Raw genomic sequence first — 19,452 nt, 5'->3', positions numbered from 1 at the left:
GCTTGCTTTGTATTATACTTTTGCATACAAAAACGCTTAAGGATTTCTCATGAAAAATTCTTTTTGTTATACAATTGTTTTAATTTCAGAATATTTTATGTACGAGCTGAGTTAAGATTTTTATGCACAATATTAAGAAGCCTTCAAATAATTAAACAGATGTTTATTACTGCATTATTAGGGTAATGAGTAGAACATGATTTGGGGGAACAAAATAGAGGTCTTTTGAATCATTCAGGTTTTGTTCATAAGTCATCTGGTGTCACAAATTTTGCAAGGAACATTAATCAGTTTAATAGAAACTGATTTTCCTTGCTTTTCAGGAAGTCCCCTCACTCCCATTCCCTCAATACTCTGAAACCAACCTGGTGTGAAGGAGCCTCCACACTTTTGCTTTTTTTTGTACTACCTTTTGTTTAAGATGTTTTTAGTCCTCAAAACTTTGCCTAGTGTTTTCATATTAATTTTATAGAACTTCTACCCTGTTAAAAGATACCATGCTTAGTTGGTGTTACACCTGGCAGGAGAAAGCACAAATAGACATTTGTGTTATTGCTCTACCAGAGAATTTCTTGAGTTGAGATGGGACCGCCTGCTTGCTTCAGCTTGGTGCAGGAAGAGTTGTGCAATGTTAAGAAAAAAGAAAATCTGCCCCTCTGTCCTTAGTAGAGTGTCTGAGTTTAGTGCAAAGCTGGACACAGGCTGGCATTCTATCTGCATCTTCTTGAGCTGCTAGGGAAATTAATTTTTAAAAGAGAGATGCCCCATGTCCAGAAAGCATATGGTACATGATTTTTTCCAGAGCAGTTTAACAAAGAAACATTTGGATATTGAACTCTTAATATTTATTTGAGTAATAAGGAGAAGAATGTCACATCAATTCAGAAGTGTTTGAGAAGAGTGGATGCCAAGGATAAAAGTGAATTGTTTAGGGTTATAAAAAGGATGTAACAAGGTACAGAGGTATGAGATTATGAGAAAGAATAATTAGGCTAAATATTGGGAGAAATTTCAATTCCATTGAAGACTAGTAGGATGTGATGGAGCTATGCTAGTGAGTTCTAGCTAAGGTATTGGCTCAGTGTGTTCTTTTCCACTGGGGTGGGGGGGGGAAAGAGAGAAAATCTAGAGCTGTTCAAAAAGAAAGATGTGAGGATGTGGAGGCAAAGAAAATAATGAAAATTGAGATCTGCTTCCATTAGCATGACTTTGTCCTTTCACAAAATAACAAATATTGCAAATCCTATCAATTTCATTAATTTGCTAGGATGCACGTAGCAAGAGACAGGAAAATAAGTGTATCATTCTCCTTTTTCATATCAGTTTATACAGTCTTTTTACTAGGGATTGCAAGCACAGGGTGCTCCCCTGTTCCTGTCTATCCCTGATTGCTGTTGTTTAAAGTTTAAAGTGAATTTCTCTTGCCCATATTACATGTTCACTTGGAAAGTAAATAGAGGTGAAGATACTTAGAGACTAGGTGAATACATGTAGTATACTGTATACTATCATTGTAATGCAAATAAGGGAATAACTTCAGTGAATACAGCCAATCTAACAGTAAAATATAGCTTATCATGGACTGGAGATTTTAAGTGGAGGAATGAAATGTACATGTAATTTTAATAGACTTAAAAGATATTTCTCTTGTACTAATATGCCAAAACATTGCATCCAAGCAATTACACTGACACTTGAGAAAGCTTCTTTTGACATACAGAGTGTATTGTCTAGTGCAGTGTTCATGAAATTAACATTTTCCTGAAGTAATCATATACAATTAAGTGACCAAATAGTTCTGAGGCAATACAACTGTATTCCACAGGAACTAAATATATTTCTTCACACTGATCCTGCATGTTTTAGTTGAGCAGTCATTAGCATGTTTATAATGGTTCTAATTTAGCACAACATTTTCTGAATTTCATCCTTGAGTCATTTACAAATTGTTCATATTGAGTAAACAAAGGAAACAGATTGCATTTTATACTTAGTAATTTATCTGAAAGAAGAGGGGAGGGTTAATTGTCTGAAAGTTTTGCTCTGTTTGGGGAAGTGATTCTAGTCTTGCCTTGCTTGGCACACAATGCCTTTTTCCCTCTGTTCTAGGGGGAAAAGAAATAAAAAAAAAAGAATGGAGGAGGGAGTAAAATGAAAAATTAGGAGCAGGACAAGATTTGCCACTCCCAAAGGGGGAGTGTGGAGCAGAACTGGAGCTGGCACGAGATTATCTAAAACAGTTGGTGCATTCCTTAATGATCAAGTGCTTGAGAAGTCCAGCTCTCTCTCACAGAGCATCTGTGTTGATGTTTATATCAGTGCCCTGCTGTATGGGAAAAGCATGCTTTCTCTTGTTGCTTTTCTAAAAATAGTATGGCATATAGCATTGTATGAGTTATTTTAAGAGAACAAAAACATTTACAAGGTTAAAGGTCCTACTTTTTAATAAATAAATAAAAATAAAAGGTCAGGACTGTATCTCGGGCTGTTCTTTCCGTGAAATTCAAACTTCTTTTTTATCTGGAGTTTTGCACTGAGCAGAATTCTTTGCACTAGAGAATTCCTGATGAAACAAACCATTTTAGGCAGAATTGGGAGAAATTCAGACTCTACAGTTTTTCCCACTAGCTGCATCATAAAAAGCAGGTCTGGAAATCACCCCCAGCTAAATTCCAGTGTTTCTGTTTAGAATGTCTGTTGTTTCATGCAAGATCTAGACCATTCAAGTAGTGCAAATGAATTCAGAGGAAAACCAGAACATTTTAATGCCTAATTATTTTTAGTGATCTTGGAGAGTTTTAATTAAAAGTTAAGAGACCTCTCCAAGCTCTTACAGTTCTAATTTTATCATATTGTGGAAATCTTGTCACTATGAAAAAATGTGCAGCAATTGGCAGATCTGCCTGGTTCCCTGTCCTAAACAAAATGATGTGTTTGGTAGGCAGATCTCAGTTGCATTTCCATCATTGCTCTTGCAAGAAAACATCCACTGTGAGCTGACTGCCTTTTGCATATAATTGTATTTAGGGAGTTTTCTTTGCCTTATTTTGTTTTTGTTTGGTTGAGTTTTGTTTGGTTTGGGTTTTTTTTTTTTTCTTTTTTTTTCTCCCTTTTTTAAAATTTTTTTTAAACTTCCTATAGGGAAGAGTCAATATGAGAGGAGGGAGTGAATGACTGGCCAGGATTATTTGTTTCCTTAACATCCCAAGCAAGATATAGAATTTAGGAAAGATTTTATTTTATTTGTAGTTTGCAATTAAAAAAAGCAAAAGGAATTAGCATATTTTCCTGTTCTAATGTCATGTTGCTCATTTTTGTGATGTGATTGTATTTTTTTGCTTTTCAAGAACTTGAATTTGGAGAGCTTATTAAATTGAGAAATTCTTGAGAAGTTGGCCAAAGAGATCACTTTGCTGGCTAACAATGTGTCAAAATACCTTATATTTTAATTTTCTGTTGGACCATGGCAATTAATTATGGTACAAGCATGGCACAGAAATTGAGAGGGATGAGATGAGATTCCCCTGACCTGCTGCTCCACTGACAGCAAGATTGAAGCCAAGCTGCTTATGAGCAAGAGGTAGTGGCAGTATATTGCAAATATGGATATTAAGCCTTCAGGCTGATTTTTGATTAGGTTTGTATTGTTGCTGTGTCCTTTTCTTTTATTTAAAGTTTATTGAGATAGAAAAGGATAATTTGTGTTTGAAAGAAGAAAAAAAGGAACTATGGCAACAAAAAAAAAATCTATTTTAGTAATGTTACACGAATGTTACATCTTTGGATTAAAACAGAATACATATACCATCCAGCAGTTAAGTTTTAATAGTCATGGTTAAACTACATTTTATTTTTCAAGTAGTGAATGAAAACATGAAGTCTTTAATTTAATTTTGAATTGTTAGAAGATTATAAAATTATGTTCTTTCAAAGTGAATTAAATTAACCTTTTGCTTTTCTCTTTGATATGAAATGTTAGAGTTTGCATATAATATTAAAATACATACCATGAAGCATGAAAATTAGGAAATATTTTTATGATTTCATTCTCTACTAGGTGGTTCTTTACCTCAAGGAAGTCTGATTGGCAGTGAAGTCACAAAAGACACATAAGCAAGCTGTTGCCATGTACTCAGAGAGGGATCTGTTAACTAAAGATCCCAACACAGGTATTTTAAAGCTCATCACAGATTTTTAAAAAACATACTCAATTTTCTGAATATTTCACCGTTTTAATGCCTGGATCTAATAATAGCAACTAATTGTAAGTAACAAAGATTGACTAGAGTAAATCTAAATTCTGCTTGACTATTATTCAGAAACATTTCATTTAGGTTTTTCAACTTAGAAGAGAATTTAATATTCTGTGAAGAATATTGAAACAAATCTTCCTCTTTTAGATCTGTGATGTATTTTGTTATTATATGTCCTTAGTTTCACCCACTTGAAAAAAACACATTTGCACTTGAAGCAAGGGCTGAGATGCGCAAAGGTGCAAGAAGAAGCAGGCCAAAAATAGTAGTTACTGTCATGTTAATTTGCAGCTTAGTTGGTTTTTGGTGAAAAAGCAGGTTTTCTGTAGAAGGAATCAAGTGCAATAGGCCTAGTAAGCACACAAATGTCTGTCACAAGGAGTTCATAATCTTATTTAACATTCTTTCAAAGAAAAAAACCCACACAATACTTATTCTCAAACAAATATTTCATAGATGCTGACAGGCTAATTCCACTTGTGCTGTTTTTCTTATACAGACTTGAATGAGGCATGTGAACTCATTTGACAAAGGCTGGTCCAAAGGACACCTTTTCTCCCATGGAGCTGAAGGCAAATAAAATGTAATGAAAGTAGCTTGGGGAATATAGAACTGACAAATTGATATTTAGTCCCAAACTCTGCTCAAATGTAATATTATTATGTTTAACAATATCTACTAAATTTTAATAGGGTATAATATATACTTAGTCCTGAAATAGAGACGAAGTTGCCTTTAGTTCTGTAGTATCATTCTTCTAAAATGCAGAAAATAACTTTATCCTCCTCCTCCTACTGTGGATCTGATCATGTTTTAGGGCAATTTCTCTTGCAGCAAGCCTGATTTCTCTGCTAAATCCTCTGCCTTGTCTTTCCCAGTGCCTCTTTCCTTGAGATGTAACAATTCAGATGCACGTAGAAATATGTCACCTATACCTCTATACCTTTGATTGAATTTTATTTCCGTATTGTTTATGAACTTGCTGTGCATTTGCAATCATTATTAATAAATCAATGTGCTTTTGTCTTCTGTCACAAAGTAATGTGTGGATTCAAAAAGAATTGTATGCAAAGCAAGTCATGTTTTAGAACTCATATCATTAATAATTATCTGTTTGCAGTATTGTTACAACATGTTTTGAGGGAAGCTTATTATAAAAGAAATAACAAGGCACTGAACAGTAGAAAGAATAAGACAGTTCAGTTGATCACTGGTATAGGTGTTATAAATATGCCAGTCTGTACTATAGTGTTTTATTAAGTCTCAAAAAGTCAAAGCTGATTTGAAATAATAATGTCTGACAGTCAGTGCTTTGAAGTTTTGCTGCTGCACTCTCACATTTAGGTTTTCTTTTATGTATGACTTTACCATAAAAAAACAAAAACTCACACATGGCATGAACGTCCTTTTTTTTTTTTTTTTTTTTTTTAATCTGTATTTCAAAGAAAGTAATAGGAGGCTACTTTAGTGAATTAAGAGAGGGGAAAAAAAGGAACAAGACCCCAAAATCGATGAGGATAGGTACAGGCCACTGCCAGGTCATACAGTATTCATGTAAGCTGTGGCTGGGGTGAGGAACTTGTTGAAGAATGTAAAGTGAAATTAGAAGGGAAAAAACCCCAGAACTGAAAAAAGGGGAGAATAAGGATGAGACAAGAGGCAAAAGCTAGCCCTGATTCAAACAAGATGACTTTCATTCAGTCAGAAGAACTTGAGAGCTTGGCTGTGATAGCTAACACGCTGGCTCTTCATCACCGGCCGTGCAACAAAGAGCTGGATTCCATCCATTCCATGACTGATTGATTACCCAACGGACAAATGTTAATTCTTTTCATCGATGCTTTGTCATTGTGAAGAGATCCTTTTCATCTAACACCTAGGGTTTTTTCCCCTCAGCTTTTTTTCCCCCCCCCCCGATTATATATATCTTTTAACATCCTCTTCTCGTTCACCTTTGCAAAACTGTCATGTCTAACAAGATTCTCACAGTACTTTAAACTCCTTTAGTTTACAATTAAAATTGCTAACTAAGTATGTAACAAACCGTGATATTAAATAATACTCAAAGATTTAATTCAGTCATCATAATTATACTTAACCCGTTTGCTGTCCTTGAAGGAAATTTTTTCCTAGTTCATAAGGGAAGAATATAAAGGAAGAGGAGCTGTGTGTTTTTTAATAGAATCAATTGCTCCAGTGCAACTTCACGAGTTTGATCTTACATGTGCCAGTAGAAAATATGCTACTGTGCAGCATAAGCCTGACTGTGGTTTATAAAGTCAGTGAGAAGAGCTAAAAATGTATAAATGCTAATTTCTTTCATTGCTTCTTTTATAATTGTCTTCAGCAAGAATACCCCTGAATTTTGAACATGTCGGGATGCACAAGGCTTTGGAATGGTGCTGAAGCAGTGCAGGGAGAGTGATGCAGTGCAGATGTGAATTCAGGCTCCTTCCTTCACTGCTCAGTGCTGGATTCCAAGTCGATGTTTTGTTTCTATAATGAATCAAATCAGAAAATGAATCAATATGGATGAAGACATTTTACTGATGTCAGAAGATATCTCTGTAGATTTTATATGTCTGTAAAAATTACTTTTCAGTACAGAAAGGAGAAAAATCCCTTTCTGATTCGCAAACCTTTTCAAAATGTGTGTTTGTGAACACGGAACACAGAACTTGAAGGGAGTCGCGCCTTTCAAGTATAAGCCTTTGCATTCAGTTCTGGGTCTAATGTGGAGAACCTCCAGAGGGCTTTAACCACATATCATTATTTTAAAATTGAAAAATTATGCAGAACAAATATGTTAATTGAAAATTTACAGGATTTTCACAGCGCTACTTTTACAATAGTGTAAAAAATTTTATTAAAAGGCTCATTGTGTAATCATTTTTGTAATCCTCTCAATAGCAAAATACAGTAGCTATAAATTATGTGGTCAGATCCAGGACACAGAATTTGAATGAGATAGGGGTGTTAAAAGAACTCTTTCTTAAGGAATTTTAGTCATTTGTAGAGAAAAATTCTAACTAGCAATATGATTATATCAAAAAGGCACACAAATAGAACTGTTTTCCAATCTAGCTCTTTCCTAGTCTGCCTTTAGAAATACATTTTTTGTCCTTACATAATATAAGAACACTACAGATAAGCATGGGTGTTCTTAGGAACAGTGAGAGAAAAAATAAAACAAGGGCTTTGGAGGAAAGTGTTTTATAAATTTCAGTAATATGCTAGTTATTTCTTTTTTTTTTCCTTTTTTATTGAATTTTTTTTTCTTTGTGTGAATTAAGGAAAACATCTTAGTTAAAAGCAGTAGAATACGTAACTTAAAGCAAACATAAAAATAAAATTCTAAAGCTTTTTTTTCCAGGGATGAGGGGTCTGAAATTTTGGCAGGGGAGAAACACAGAAACCTCTTTTTAACTAATCATGATATCACAAAAAAGGACAAATTATAATGTTCTATTGATAATTGATGGTTATTTCTTGATTCTCCTATTATCAGGCCAGAACTCATAAAAGTAATAAGTGCCTGTTATTGTTAAAAGTAAATTGTTATTATATAACTAGTATTTTAACACTGCCTATTGCAACTTACAGCTCCTTAATTTTGTCTCTTTCATAGAAAGATATAATTAGTAAATAAATTAGCTTTTCTGCTGAAATATTACTTCAAAAATATTTATGAGCTGTGTTGTCTTTCCATGGAGGCTTGCATGGTGAAAATGTGTTGCAATTAAAACCTGATCTTTGATCTCTTGGTAGTTACAGTTTGGTTTGCTTTCAATTGGTTTTTGTTTTGTTTGGGGTTTTTGCTTGTTTGTTTATGTCAAATGAGTTATACTAATGAATTTTTAGGCTGAAATGACTTGTACCCTAACATATGATTGGCCATATGACTATTTCCTTCCTTAGACTTCTCCCTAAGTCTTTAACTCCTCCTTTTGTGACCTCTTTGAATGTCTCTCCTCCCTCTGAGTATTTTTGGAATCGTCTGAAGAGGAACAAACTGTTACCCGTTGCAATGATATGATCTGTGTTGCCATTCTTAAATCTGGGCAATTTGCTTTTGCTTTCACACGTGTGAGTGCTTCTGCTGGGACTACTGAAATGAGAATTTCAGCTGTGATTTGACCTTAATTGGTCAGTAATTTAGTGGAAGACTGAATTGTGCTTTCTCATACAACTCACTGTTAATTCGTGACTGGAGTAGGACCGGTACAAAAATAATTAAAATATGGAATATTATTTGCTACTTAGAAAGCATTGTGCAAATTGGTCTTCTCAAACAAGTGGCCCCTTTCTATGAGAGTTTCTAGGAAGAGAAGATGTGTGTCTGTTTCCCAAGGAGCACTGTGCTCCACACTGCCCAGGGTGATGCGTGGTGTTACAAGGAAGGCCCTTTGCTACACTTGGTTTTTGGAAGAGTATTACAAGTTTTGATATGTTGCAAACTGGCCCTAAGGGTTTTCAAGGAGTTTAGCACAGACATTGTTGGTCAGTCTGCCTACAGGTGAAAGCATGCACACAAAGTTTAATAGAGATTTTATTATTACTAACTGGGAAGGAAAAAATAAGTGTTGAGTTAAATAAGTGTTGAGTTGTTTGTGACATTTTCTTGATAATTGTTTAGAAATCTGAATTGTGTTTCTTAAAAATCATAAAAACCCACATCACATCAACAGAATCATATAATGGCCTGGGTTGGAAGGGACCTTAAAGATAACTTTATTCCAGCCCCCTGCCATGGGCAGGGATGCCTTCCTCTACCCCAGGCTGCTCAGAGCCCATCCAACCTGGCCTTGGACACTGCCAGGGATGGGGCATGCACAGCTTCTCTGGGCAACCTGTGCCACTGCCTCACCACCCTCACAGTAAACAATTTTCTCCTAATATCTACTTTAAACCTACTCTCAGTCTGAAGCCATTCCCCCTTGAGCTGTCACTACATTCTCTTGTAAATAGTCCATTTTTCCTGTAGGCTCCCTCCAGGAGAATTTGCAGTCTTGTAGGCTCCCTTCATGAGAATTTCTGTCTTAAAAATCACCTTTTCTAGGTATCTGCAAGGTTGTCTATAATTTAGACATCAGAGCCAATTAGTTTAATTTAGGGACTGAAAAAATCCTTTAGAATTTACTGGAGTCTGTTATGTTCAATATAAAATTTTGTAGTGGGATTAGGGTCTGATCATATGGAGCTTACTAGGGCCAGTCTTTTACTTTCTCCAAAGTGTAATGACTTCAGTGACAGTTTTGCCTCCAGAAGGCCTCCCAGGCTGGGGCAAAGCCTTGAAATGCATTCTGAAGTTGATATGATGAAATCCTATCTTCTAATCATTGCATGTTGTTTATAGCCTACTGAGAAAATTTCTGATACTGTGAACATCGAATATGTAGAGTGCTTTCATGAATTCCATGGAGACATTATATGAATAACTTTTGCATTGACATGGGTATAAAAATGGGTTTCAGATGTCACTGTGTGCCAAATTTCCAAAAAAAGCTACTAAATCTTCATGTATAATTTCGAGTGTACAATCATTCTCAAATGAAAAAGACAGAATTCGTATATACGTTGGCAATCTATGCATGTAAATTGGCAGTTAGCATGCATAAATCCTCAACGAAGTTTTTCTTTCAATTAGACCCTTGTTAAATCCATAGTAACTCCATTAACCCCAGGGGAATTACTTTGGATTTAAAATGCAGTTAAATAAGAACTCAGTGTGGCTGCAAGTTCTTTTCCTTTCTAAGCTATGGTTCGACTGGTACTGGGAGAACAGTCTTAAAATAAAGGTGGCACCTGTTTTCCTGTAAGAATGTGTTTCATAATTCTATTATTTTTTCTTTTTTTTTTTTTAATAGATTCATCCTGTATGGAAAAGCTACTTTCTAAAGACTGGAAGGAGAAGATGGAAAAATTAAACACAAGTGATCTCCTTGGAGAAATTAAAGGTATCTCACTAGATCAAATTTTAAATGTTTGCCTATATTTTAAGAAAGGGATTGAGGATTTTTTGAAATTTCAGAAAAAATAATAGAAACAGCTGTCATGACTAGAGGGTGCCATTCTTTCCAGGCAACTCACCCTGGTTTTTAATGTTTATCTTAGAAATGACTGATGAGTGTGCAAAAAAATGGAGTATGTCACAATCAGTTATAGGCACTATCAGGGATGTTATCACAAAACACCAGGTTAGTTACATTAGTTCACTGACATCAGCCATATATCTCTGAGGAGAGGAAGAAATGTAGAGTTACCAGTACTTGGTACTGCTTCTTCCCAGTTGCACAAACTGTTTGTAGAAATAGCCTTCAGATTGTAAAGGGTGGTAATTGTGCCATTGCTATTCTAAATCTTTGATTAAAAAAAAAGGGTTTCTATTAATCCCCTTATGCAGAAAAAGAGCAAGTCTGGATACAATTTGGGACTTACTGAAATCAGTGCAAAATTTATTGTATATGTGGGCAGTAATTTCCAGTATTCTCATTACTTCTTGAGCCAGCATCCTAGGAAAAGTGAAATTCTCTTGGCAATTAAGTAATAGGTAGAAAACTTGAAGTGTTTTTCTCCACCCATCAATTCTTCCATGCATTTTCCTAGTGAGCAGAAATTCAGTGTTATTGATTAAGCAACAAATTTAACATGTGCTTTTTTTTGTGCTGTGAGTTGAGAAGGGGTCATAAGGCATGTTTGTGGAGTACACAAAATACCTAAGATTTATTTCTCTTCCTTTGTATAATTTTGTTAAACTGCAACTACAAAGGTGTGGAAACAAAGAGTCATGTTCATCATATTAATAACTCTTTTCTTTAAAATTCTTTAATGTAAATATGTATATATATATATTCTACTTGATGAAAATTGATGCTTAGGGATTTAAATTTCCACTAGGGAAATTCAGGATAGCTCATTTTTTTTTTTTATTATACAAGAAGATGAAAGATTGGCTCTTTTTAATAAGTAAGTTATAATTGGTTCCTTCAGGACCAAAAATCTGTTGGATTCTCCTGATTTTTCTGGTAGAGTTATGACAATACATATATGTTAGGCAGGTAAGAAATCCCATAGTAATATCAGTGACAGAAACATAGCGTACAATTTTGCAGGAATGTGCTAAAATTGACTGCAATAAAATCCCCAAAAAATTATGTCTTGAAATCACAATCTATTTAAAGCCATATTGTCTGTTAATAGTGTGGAAAACATTGAATGCTAGTTGAATTATTATTGTCTATTAATTGCAAAATATAGCTGCTTAGTCCTTAAATAGAAACTACTTGAATGCTATTAGCGAATCAAATTTAAAAGAGGTGGCATCTCTAACAATGCAGAATAATGTTCTTTATTCTTTTATATGGCACAAAATGCTTTCTAATGACATCTCATTTATTGAAAAAGAAAGGTTTGTTTTTCTGGATTTATGTTGTTCCTCCTATTTTCTTAGCATATATGTTCTCTGCAGAGTGGGTGGGTAGAGTTCTTGCCTCTCATCCTTTTCTCATCTCCCTACAAAGCACTCTCACTCAGATTTGGAAGAATTCCCAACTACCTTTTCCAGGGCAATAGCCTATTAGGTGTGTAAAAAAGATCATCTGATTAGGCTCAGAAGATTTATGTGTTGCCAGTCCCTCGGTTAGTCTCCACAGCCCATTTCCTGAGTAACCTGTCCTTAAGCTGTCATCATATCTGCAATATTCATCCATGCTGCTCGTTGGCTTGCAGCAAGATGCAAAGCTGAATCTTCGCTACTGCAGCTGCATTTAATTTTTTAAAAATAGAACCAACATGGAAGACAAAAAATGGTTGCTGTTATGTTGTGGTTTACACTTCAAACCTCTTGACAAAGGCATTAATATTGTTTTATAGAAGAAGAAAACTAGGTGCAGGGTTACATAGCTGGAGTAGGAACAGGTCTGAAGTTGGAATCCTTTCCTTTGGGCTCCCAAACCCATGACCTAACCACTGTCTGCAGGCTGGTTACCTCTGAGCCAATAAAACCACTCTTAACCCAAGAGTCTGCTGTTAACTCCTATTAGCATTTGTGTACCTTAAATCAGCCCAAAAAGGAAAAAAAAATTAAAATATCCACTAACAAATAACAGTCTAGCACGTGGCATCTTGAAAATCTGATTACATGAAGGAAACAAAGCGAAGTAGGGAAGCATACTTTAAAATAAATCCTTTCATTGTTCAAGGTGGTAGAATCTACAGTCATGAAGTTCGTTTTCATGGTGATGATTGAATTCCCAGCAAGGTAACTGACAGGACATTCTGGGATCTGAAAAAACTGCATTTGAAAATTTATTGTCTTTGGGAGGTCAAATATATTTTTCCTCAATTTCTGTTAGATTCTAAATAATTTTATTGAATTGAACTTGTGCAGAATTTCTGCCCATATTACTGACAGTCTGACTTAGAGACATGAAGTGATGCAGTAAAAATAAATAAATGAGTTCATTAAAGAAAAAAAAAAAAAGTTGAGCATAAGAAAGGAAGGTGTGGTCCTGTGAGGAACTGCTCTTTGCACTGACTGTTACTGGGAGTTGTTTATTTTAGAGAGAAGGCGTTGTTCTCACTAAGGATAACCTGAGCACATATTCTTCCTCTGTGTCTGCACAACCACAGCCCTCCCCCTTCAGTGAAAGACTAGCATCTTGGTTGTGGGAAGGCAGTTCACTAAGAATCAGTGCCAGAAAAAAGGATGAAAGCAGGAAAAAAAATGTACCACTGACACAAACTGTTTCTATTCATGTTTGGGAAGCACACAGACAAGAAGAAAAGATAATTGGCTGAGAGAAACAAATAAAAACGGTATTTTCTTGCTTTACCTTCTATATTTAGAACACAATAGTGTTAATCAAGATATAATTATAAACTATATCTATTAATTCAGACAATAGAGGCCAATACAAAAGTAACAAACAGTGAATAATTCTTTTTTCTCGGTGTGGGATTGTTCCTGTTCACAATTACTCTTGCATAGTGTGCCTCACTTATAAAATTGCTTTTTCTGAGTTTCTTTATTAGGATTTCAGTTATTGATAATGGTCCAGATTCTTCTTTGAATTCCAGCCAAACAAGCCATCGACTTCAGGGAGGTTGCATGAAACTGAGGAGAATCTGGCAGAATGCTTTCTAGCCAAATTCCAGTGGTTAAATAAGTCTGCTTGTTCATTTGATATGTTTATAAATGAAACACATAGGTCAAGTTTTCAAAGGTCTCTGAAGCAGTTGACCTGAGTTAAATGCCTTGCTCACCTGGAAAAAAAACCCCAGAGCTGTCTGTGCAAATCATTTGATTGTATGCTATTTGCCAGTGAGGGCATGCAAATAGATTTATTTAAGGTATACAAGCAATTTGTTAGGCTTACATCTGGCTTTTGCAGTATTTGGTTTCTTTCATATAAAAATTAGGATCAGGAAATACTTTTCATTCTAATTGTTGTTATTACATATTTGAATAAACAGAGTGAGGCAGGGCTCTTTTCTTTATTTCCAGATATTTGGGTGCATAGAGCTCTGTCCTCACCCTCCCTCACTGCATGTATTTCTGTTGCTTGGTTATCTAGGTTTTCTTCAGCAGCCACAGCTAGGCAGAGTAGCATCATTTATCACTATACAGAGTCTGTTTTAAGTTTTCTGTTTCTGTTCCAAATATAAATCTCTGGAATAGCACGGTCTTGCATGCATCAGGCAGTTGTCCTACTGAAATAGCCCTCAATGGTCTTTCTCAGCATGCAGAGGCTTTGAAGATCAAATAAGAAAGGTCAGTCTTTAAGTAACTTAAGCAATGATGTTATTGTGGAAGGGTCAGAATTGGCCCAGCAGCCTCGGAGGAGAGTGACTCCTGGGTCAGCAGCTCCTGTGCTGCAGGTTAGTCCTGTGCCTTCCATTGGTGCTGTTTACAACTGGAACTCTCTATATTTATAGGCATTGTGACTTGAATGTCACATGCTGTCTTTGTACAGTAGGCTCTATTTTGGGGAGGTGAGTGATTGATGTCCATGGCTTTATCCAACACAGAAGGCTGTTTCTATTATGCTTCCCATGCTTATCCCATCTCCTTTTATATTTTCTGCTTTACTAATAAGAGTCTAAACCCCCTGTTCTGTTTGACATGTGAACGTTTAATGGCCTTAAAATATTTGGGTAGGTGGGAGGCAGAATTCCTGCTTCCTTGGGAAAGTTGAATTTAGTTTAATGAAGCTACTTCACCCACTTGATAGTCCTCTTGTAAGATATCCGCAAACAATTTTGGAAAGGATGTTTGTCCCTGGTATGGGAACAGGAGAGACATGAGGAGGTGTTTTCTAGGAGCATTTTTTGTGTGTATTAATGAGAAGAGGACTGTAAAGCACAACTGTTTGAATCCAGCAATTTAACACTCTCCATTTCTGGAATAGTCTTGGAAAGAGTTGTGCATGAATGAATCCTTGAGAAAGTTGTGGTTTTTACAGTGAATTAATTTTTTAAAAAACATGCATGATTTACAAAACATTTTAAAATGTTATTTTTGCTTCTATTCTAAAAAAATTGTCTTCACAGATAAGCTTTCAGGTGTTTCTTGCTGCGCTATATCAAATGTGAAGTCCATTTTGAGGAAAATAAATCTTTTTTCCTTTAGCCCTGATCAACACTGTAGTCTGAATTTGTAGCAATTATTTTTCAGTATAATTGCTAAAAATTCTTTCTCGTGAAGTCTAAGGGTATGTAACAGTCTGCCTCATAAATATGTATAAATAAATATATATAAGCCTTATATCATAGAGGCACTCAGAGGTTTTTAATTATGTCACTTTGTATGGCTATAGACATTTCAAAGCTCTCCTTTGTGCTCTCTGTTATAAACATATTTTATTTCTTTTGAAGTCTGTGTGATATACATACTAGCAATTAAAAACCCAGCTCAGGCTTTGAGACACAAGGTCTTCTTAATTAAAACTCAAACAAAAGCTACAAGCAGAAGCCCCACTATATGATTAAGGTCTAAAGTGTTATGATACATTAGAATCATTGTTAACTGCTAGGATTTAAAAAATCAATACACAGGAAAAAGAATCAACTGGTTCCAATTAGCGAAACCAATGAAAACATTCAACAAAACAGCACAGCCCAGAACCCCAACACCCAAATCCTCAAGAAATTGGTCCTGATTAGGAATATACCACAGGCTATAAAGGTTTCTCATAATGAATTTATTGCCATGATCCAATGAAGTTCTGTGTTCAGCTTTGTGTGGCAGCTCTCCAGATCAGAGCAGTGCTTTTGTTTTGCCATTACTCCAGCGACCAGCACTTTGTGTAGCATGGTACAATGGCTGTGCTTCCAGGTCTAACCTGACCTTCTAAATGAAGACATTTGAATGCCTGAATATTTCATAAACACTTTCAACAGTTAATGTTTGCGCACCCTTTAGTCAAATTTGCTCGAAGAAGGTAATGAATTCCAAAAAGAAAAATATTTTGTTAAAATTACCAAGCCCCATCGTATCTGTTTGTTATGGTCAAGATACCAGCACAATTAAACTAATCACCAGTGTGAAATGCATTCAACTACATTTTCTTGCATCTTCTTCACTTATTTTTTAATATTAAATAGATTTCTTCAGATTATGGATTTAAGCAGACGTTCCCCCAGTTGTACAGACAGAGGATAGTTCTGTGGAAGAGATTGGACTGCTCACTGCACATAGTGCTAGTGTTTAAATTATGTCCATGTAAGTCTTGGCAGGATTGAAGCTGTGTTTATCACATTAAAAAAAAAAAAAAGCCAAACATTTTTGTTGCTCTAGTCTTTCGGTGAGAGGGTTGTATTTCAGTGCTACCTCTCACAATCATGCCTACTTCTAATGTTGAAAGTTAATGACTATTACCATTTCTAGTTCTTAAAACTCCAGAACTATAAATTACACTGTAATCAACCTTTCACATAAATCAAGTTTTCCATATTGTTGAATATATTTTATAAAAAGCATCAAGCAGGATGCATGGCCTTTAGTTCCAGGCACACAATGATTTTTTTACTTACCACAATCACAGAAATCTATATGTTTTTTACCTTATCAGTGTATATTTCTAAGCTAAACTATTCAGAGGTCAGTGTATGAACTCTGTACTATACTGAAATAAATATGACAGCCCACTTATATTCTGAGTTTTGTGAAATGTGTCCCAAATAATGTAGTAAGAAATAGTATCAACTGTTCATGGGAAAAAGCAACAAGATGGATAATGATGCTAATAATAAGGAACTGAAACAGCAATACATTTCTTTTGCACATTACAACAGACTGCCTTCTGGAATGTGATCCATTCTTTATTTTTACAATTAGTGACAAGAAAATGTACAGTATTAAAATGTGTTTATTTTCAACGACCATCTAAATTTTTTTAGCAGAAAATAGGTTGCCTATAAACTAAAATTACAAGTCAGTTTTCTCCACTTTTTCCACAAAAAATTTGCCATTTTCCTCTGCTGGGAGGTTGTTTTGGTGGTGTATATATATATATATATATATATATATTGATTTTCAGTATATCAGTCATGGCTTTGTGTAATAAATACAGAGCCTTTAAATGCAGTAGAAAGGCTTCTGTATTGAAGAATGTATCACTACTTGGACCTTAGTACCTTCTCCTCTGAAAGTGGCTGTCAGTGGCAAATATTCTTTTGTCTCTGGTCCCAGCTTAGTTTCCAATGAAGTTTCTTACCTTTAGCAAAATAAAACTCCTACTGAAGACAAATACACAACCTCTTATGGAAAAGTAAGTGTGTATGTAGGAATTTGCATGGCTGAAACAAAAGTGGAAGCTCCATTTCTTGTATTTCATCACGCTTCAGTGCTTTTGACTTTTTGTTGCTTTTTGTTACAAAGTCAAATTCGAACCAATTGATGAATGTCAGCAGTTATCTAGAAAAATACATATAGGCGCAATATGTAAAGGACTGAAATTTTCTGATCAATTTGGATGTTGTTGAAACCTCCAGATGTACTTTTAGCAGTCTTTTGTAATTGGTGTTTCATGCTCAGGGAACTTTCAGTGCTATATAAAGAACACAATGTCCTGCAGCATTCTGTCCCTGGACACTGTTCAGCCTGTGGAAGGGTGTGAGGAAAGGGCAAACATACACTAATATTTCCTCAGCATACTCTTCCAATTTCCCACAAAATATGATTAATGGGTTGCTTGATTCAGAGGTGGTAATTCGGGTTTAATGACCCTTGATAGAATTATCATCTATGAACATGTCCAACCACTTTTGAACCCTTTAACAGGCAGCTGCAAAGTCTGTGGGGATAAGCTCAGCAGTTAGCAATATGGTGTATATTTGTACCCAGTACCTTGCAGGTGTCCCTAGAGCTTAAAATGGACATTCTTAGAATGAACTGTTGTCTCCTCATCCTCTATATTGCACTACACTCTGTCACTTTTCCAGCTTGAAAAGTAAAAATATATTTATTTATTCTTTATATGAAAGCTGTTTCTGCACTCTCCTCAGCCTTCTCTTCTGCAGCTAATTTGGAAAGAGACCCCTTGCATAAAATATAACTTTCTGTGCAATATCAAACTTTAGTACTGAATAATGAGAACCTTTGTGGCATTCCTTTTTTCACTTTCAGTTTTAAACTCCATTTCTGAACAGAAAGTTGTGTCTTAAGTGGGATCTTGTCGTGTGGATATTGTGTGGTAATAAGGATGTCCTGATGATACCAGAGATATCAAGTTCTTTACTTTTTTCTTAAGAGATATGTAAAAATACCTTCCTGAGAACTTAACAAATTGAGGCAAGTCAGAAATGTCATATTTAAGACTCAAGGCACATAGCATTAGTATTAAGGAAAAATGAAGCAGGAGCACGTTTAGTAACTGCCCTGCAACTGATAATAGCAAGAACATAATGTGCAACCTGACACAGCCACTGCCTCAAAAGCCAAAGCTCAATGAGGAATAGAAGAAGAAATACAAGAAGGGTTGTCCCTGTCCCCTCTAAACAAGTTGACCTTCCAGGGGAGGTTAATTATCAGTGTTTTTTTCAAGATATCTTGATTTGTTTAACTGTGTCACCTCACTTAGGATCTGACCAATGACATCTGACAGTTTTCTGCCAAAGGGCAAATCTAGCCATACTGGGCTCATTTTCCTTGTTTTCACCTCCTCCTGCCAACATTAAAGTGATTTCAGGCTAATCATGATCCCCTTGCTCCAGTCAGGTCATTCACAATACTGTCCCCTTACTTGGTGAGTGAATTGATATCAATTCACTATGTCCCTTTTGTTCCTCCCTCAAATATTTATGGTGGATTAAAGTAAATAATTTATCTATTTTCCATCCCAATGAAATTTTTTTTGTTGCTTTGTTTTGGCACGATTTGCCAATACAGAAAATTTTCAAAACCACGATAAAGATGAAGTCCCATCAATCAATTAATACCAATATATGAATTTTAAACAAAATAGAAAGATGTATTGAAATAATTTCCATAGAAATTTGTCTGAACTGAGGAAACACAAATTTATGAAGGATGTAGCCTGCCCTGATCCTATGAATTCATTGTAGGTATTACTCTCTGTGATGATAATATTAATGGCTTTATAGCCAGGCAGCTTGATCCAAACTGGACCTTTGTCATTAGCTCTCACAGTGAAACCATGTTATTGTGAACATACCTTTCTTAGCCTTTTTTCTTTAAATTGCTGTTAGTTTAACCCACATATCCTAATATTTACCTTAGTCTGTATTGATATATTTTAACAAAGTTTAATATTAGACATATTGTCATAAATGTTCTTGAAGAGTTATCCAAGATTAAGCTGAGATCTGTTCTTAAGCTGCTTAAAATTTGTTGCCCCATTGATAGCAGTAATGAGAGGCTAACACACTCATGTTGGGAATGAATCTTCATGTCTATTAAGATTTGTTTGAACAGGTTTCCATCACAACAGGTGCACAATTACTTTATGAGTAAAATATTATCAGCCTTCCAAATTAGCCGGGGCAAAATGCAAGTTGTCTGATTAAATAATCAAACTCAATACTTAAAATGCACTTGATTTCCACAGGAATTTTAAGATGCTAAGTCCCAGTCTATCAGTGAAACTGTGATTGTTTGCAGCATGCAAGTAGCAGCTTGTAGAGTATCCTGTTTGGTATGTTTTACATAATTCACCCTACATTATACAACACAAAACCA

General features: G+C 35.3%; 1 protein-coding gene and 1 long non-coding RNA gene across 5 annotated transcripts in view; one reads left to right on the top strand and one right to left on the bottom strand.

Annotated features, from left to right (window-relative positions):
• The window catches only part of SOX6 (SRY-box transcription factor 6), a 370,211-nt gene that overhangs the window by 188,451 nt on the left and 162,308 nt on the right, over positions 1-19,452 (top strand). For all 4 annotated transcript variants that reach the window (XM_054515289.1, XM_036383763.2, XM_054515290.1 and 1 more), the window contains exon 5: positions 10,121-10,210. In XM_054515289.1, the coding sequence (XP_054371264.1) occupies positions 10,121-10,210 (90 nt within the window). The remainder of the gene's footprint in view (positions 1-10,120; positions 10,211-19,452) is intronic.
• LOC118687071 (uncharacterized) overlaps positions 6,717-19,452 on the bottom strand; it is a 68,087-nt gene continuing 55,351 nt past the window's right edge. The window contains exon 3 of the long non-coding RNA XR_004980285.1: positions 6,717-6,749. This is a non-coding gene — a long non-coding RNA (uncharacterized LOC118687071). The remainder of the gene's footprint in view (positions 6,750-19,452) is intronic.

The sequence above is a fragment of the Molothrus ater genome, chromosome 6 (assembly GCF_012460135.2).
Source record: "Molothrus ater isolate BHLD 08-10-18 breed brown headed cowbird chromosome 6, BPBGC_Mater_1.1, whole genome shotgun sequence".
In the NCBI taxonomy this organism is placed as follows: Eukaryota; Metazoa; Chordata; class Aves; order Passeriformes; family Icteridae; genus Molothrus; species Molothrus ater.
Note: the sequence above shows the minus strand (reverse complement) of the source record. Positions and strands in the feature narration are given on the sequence as shown.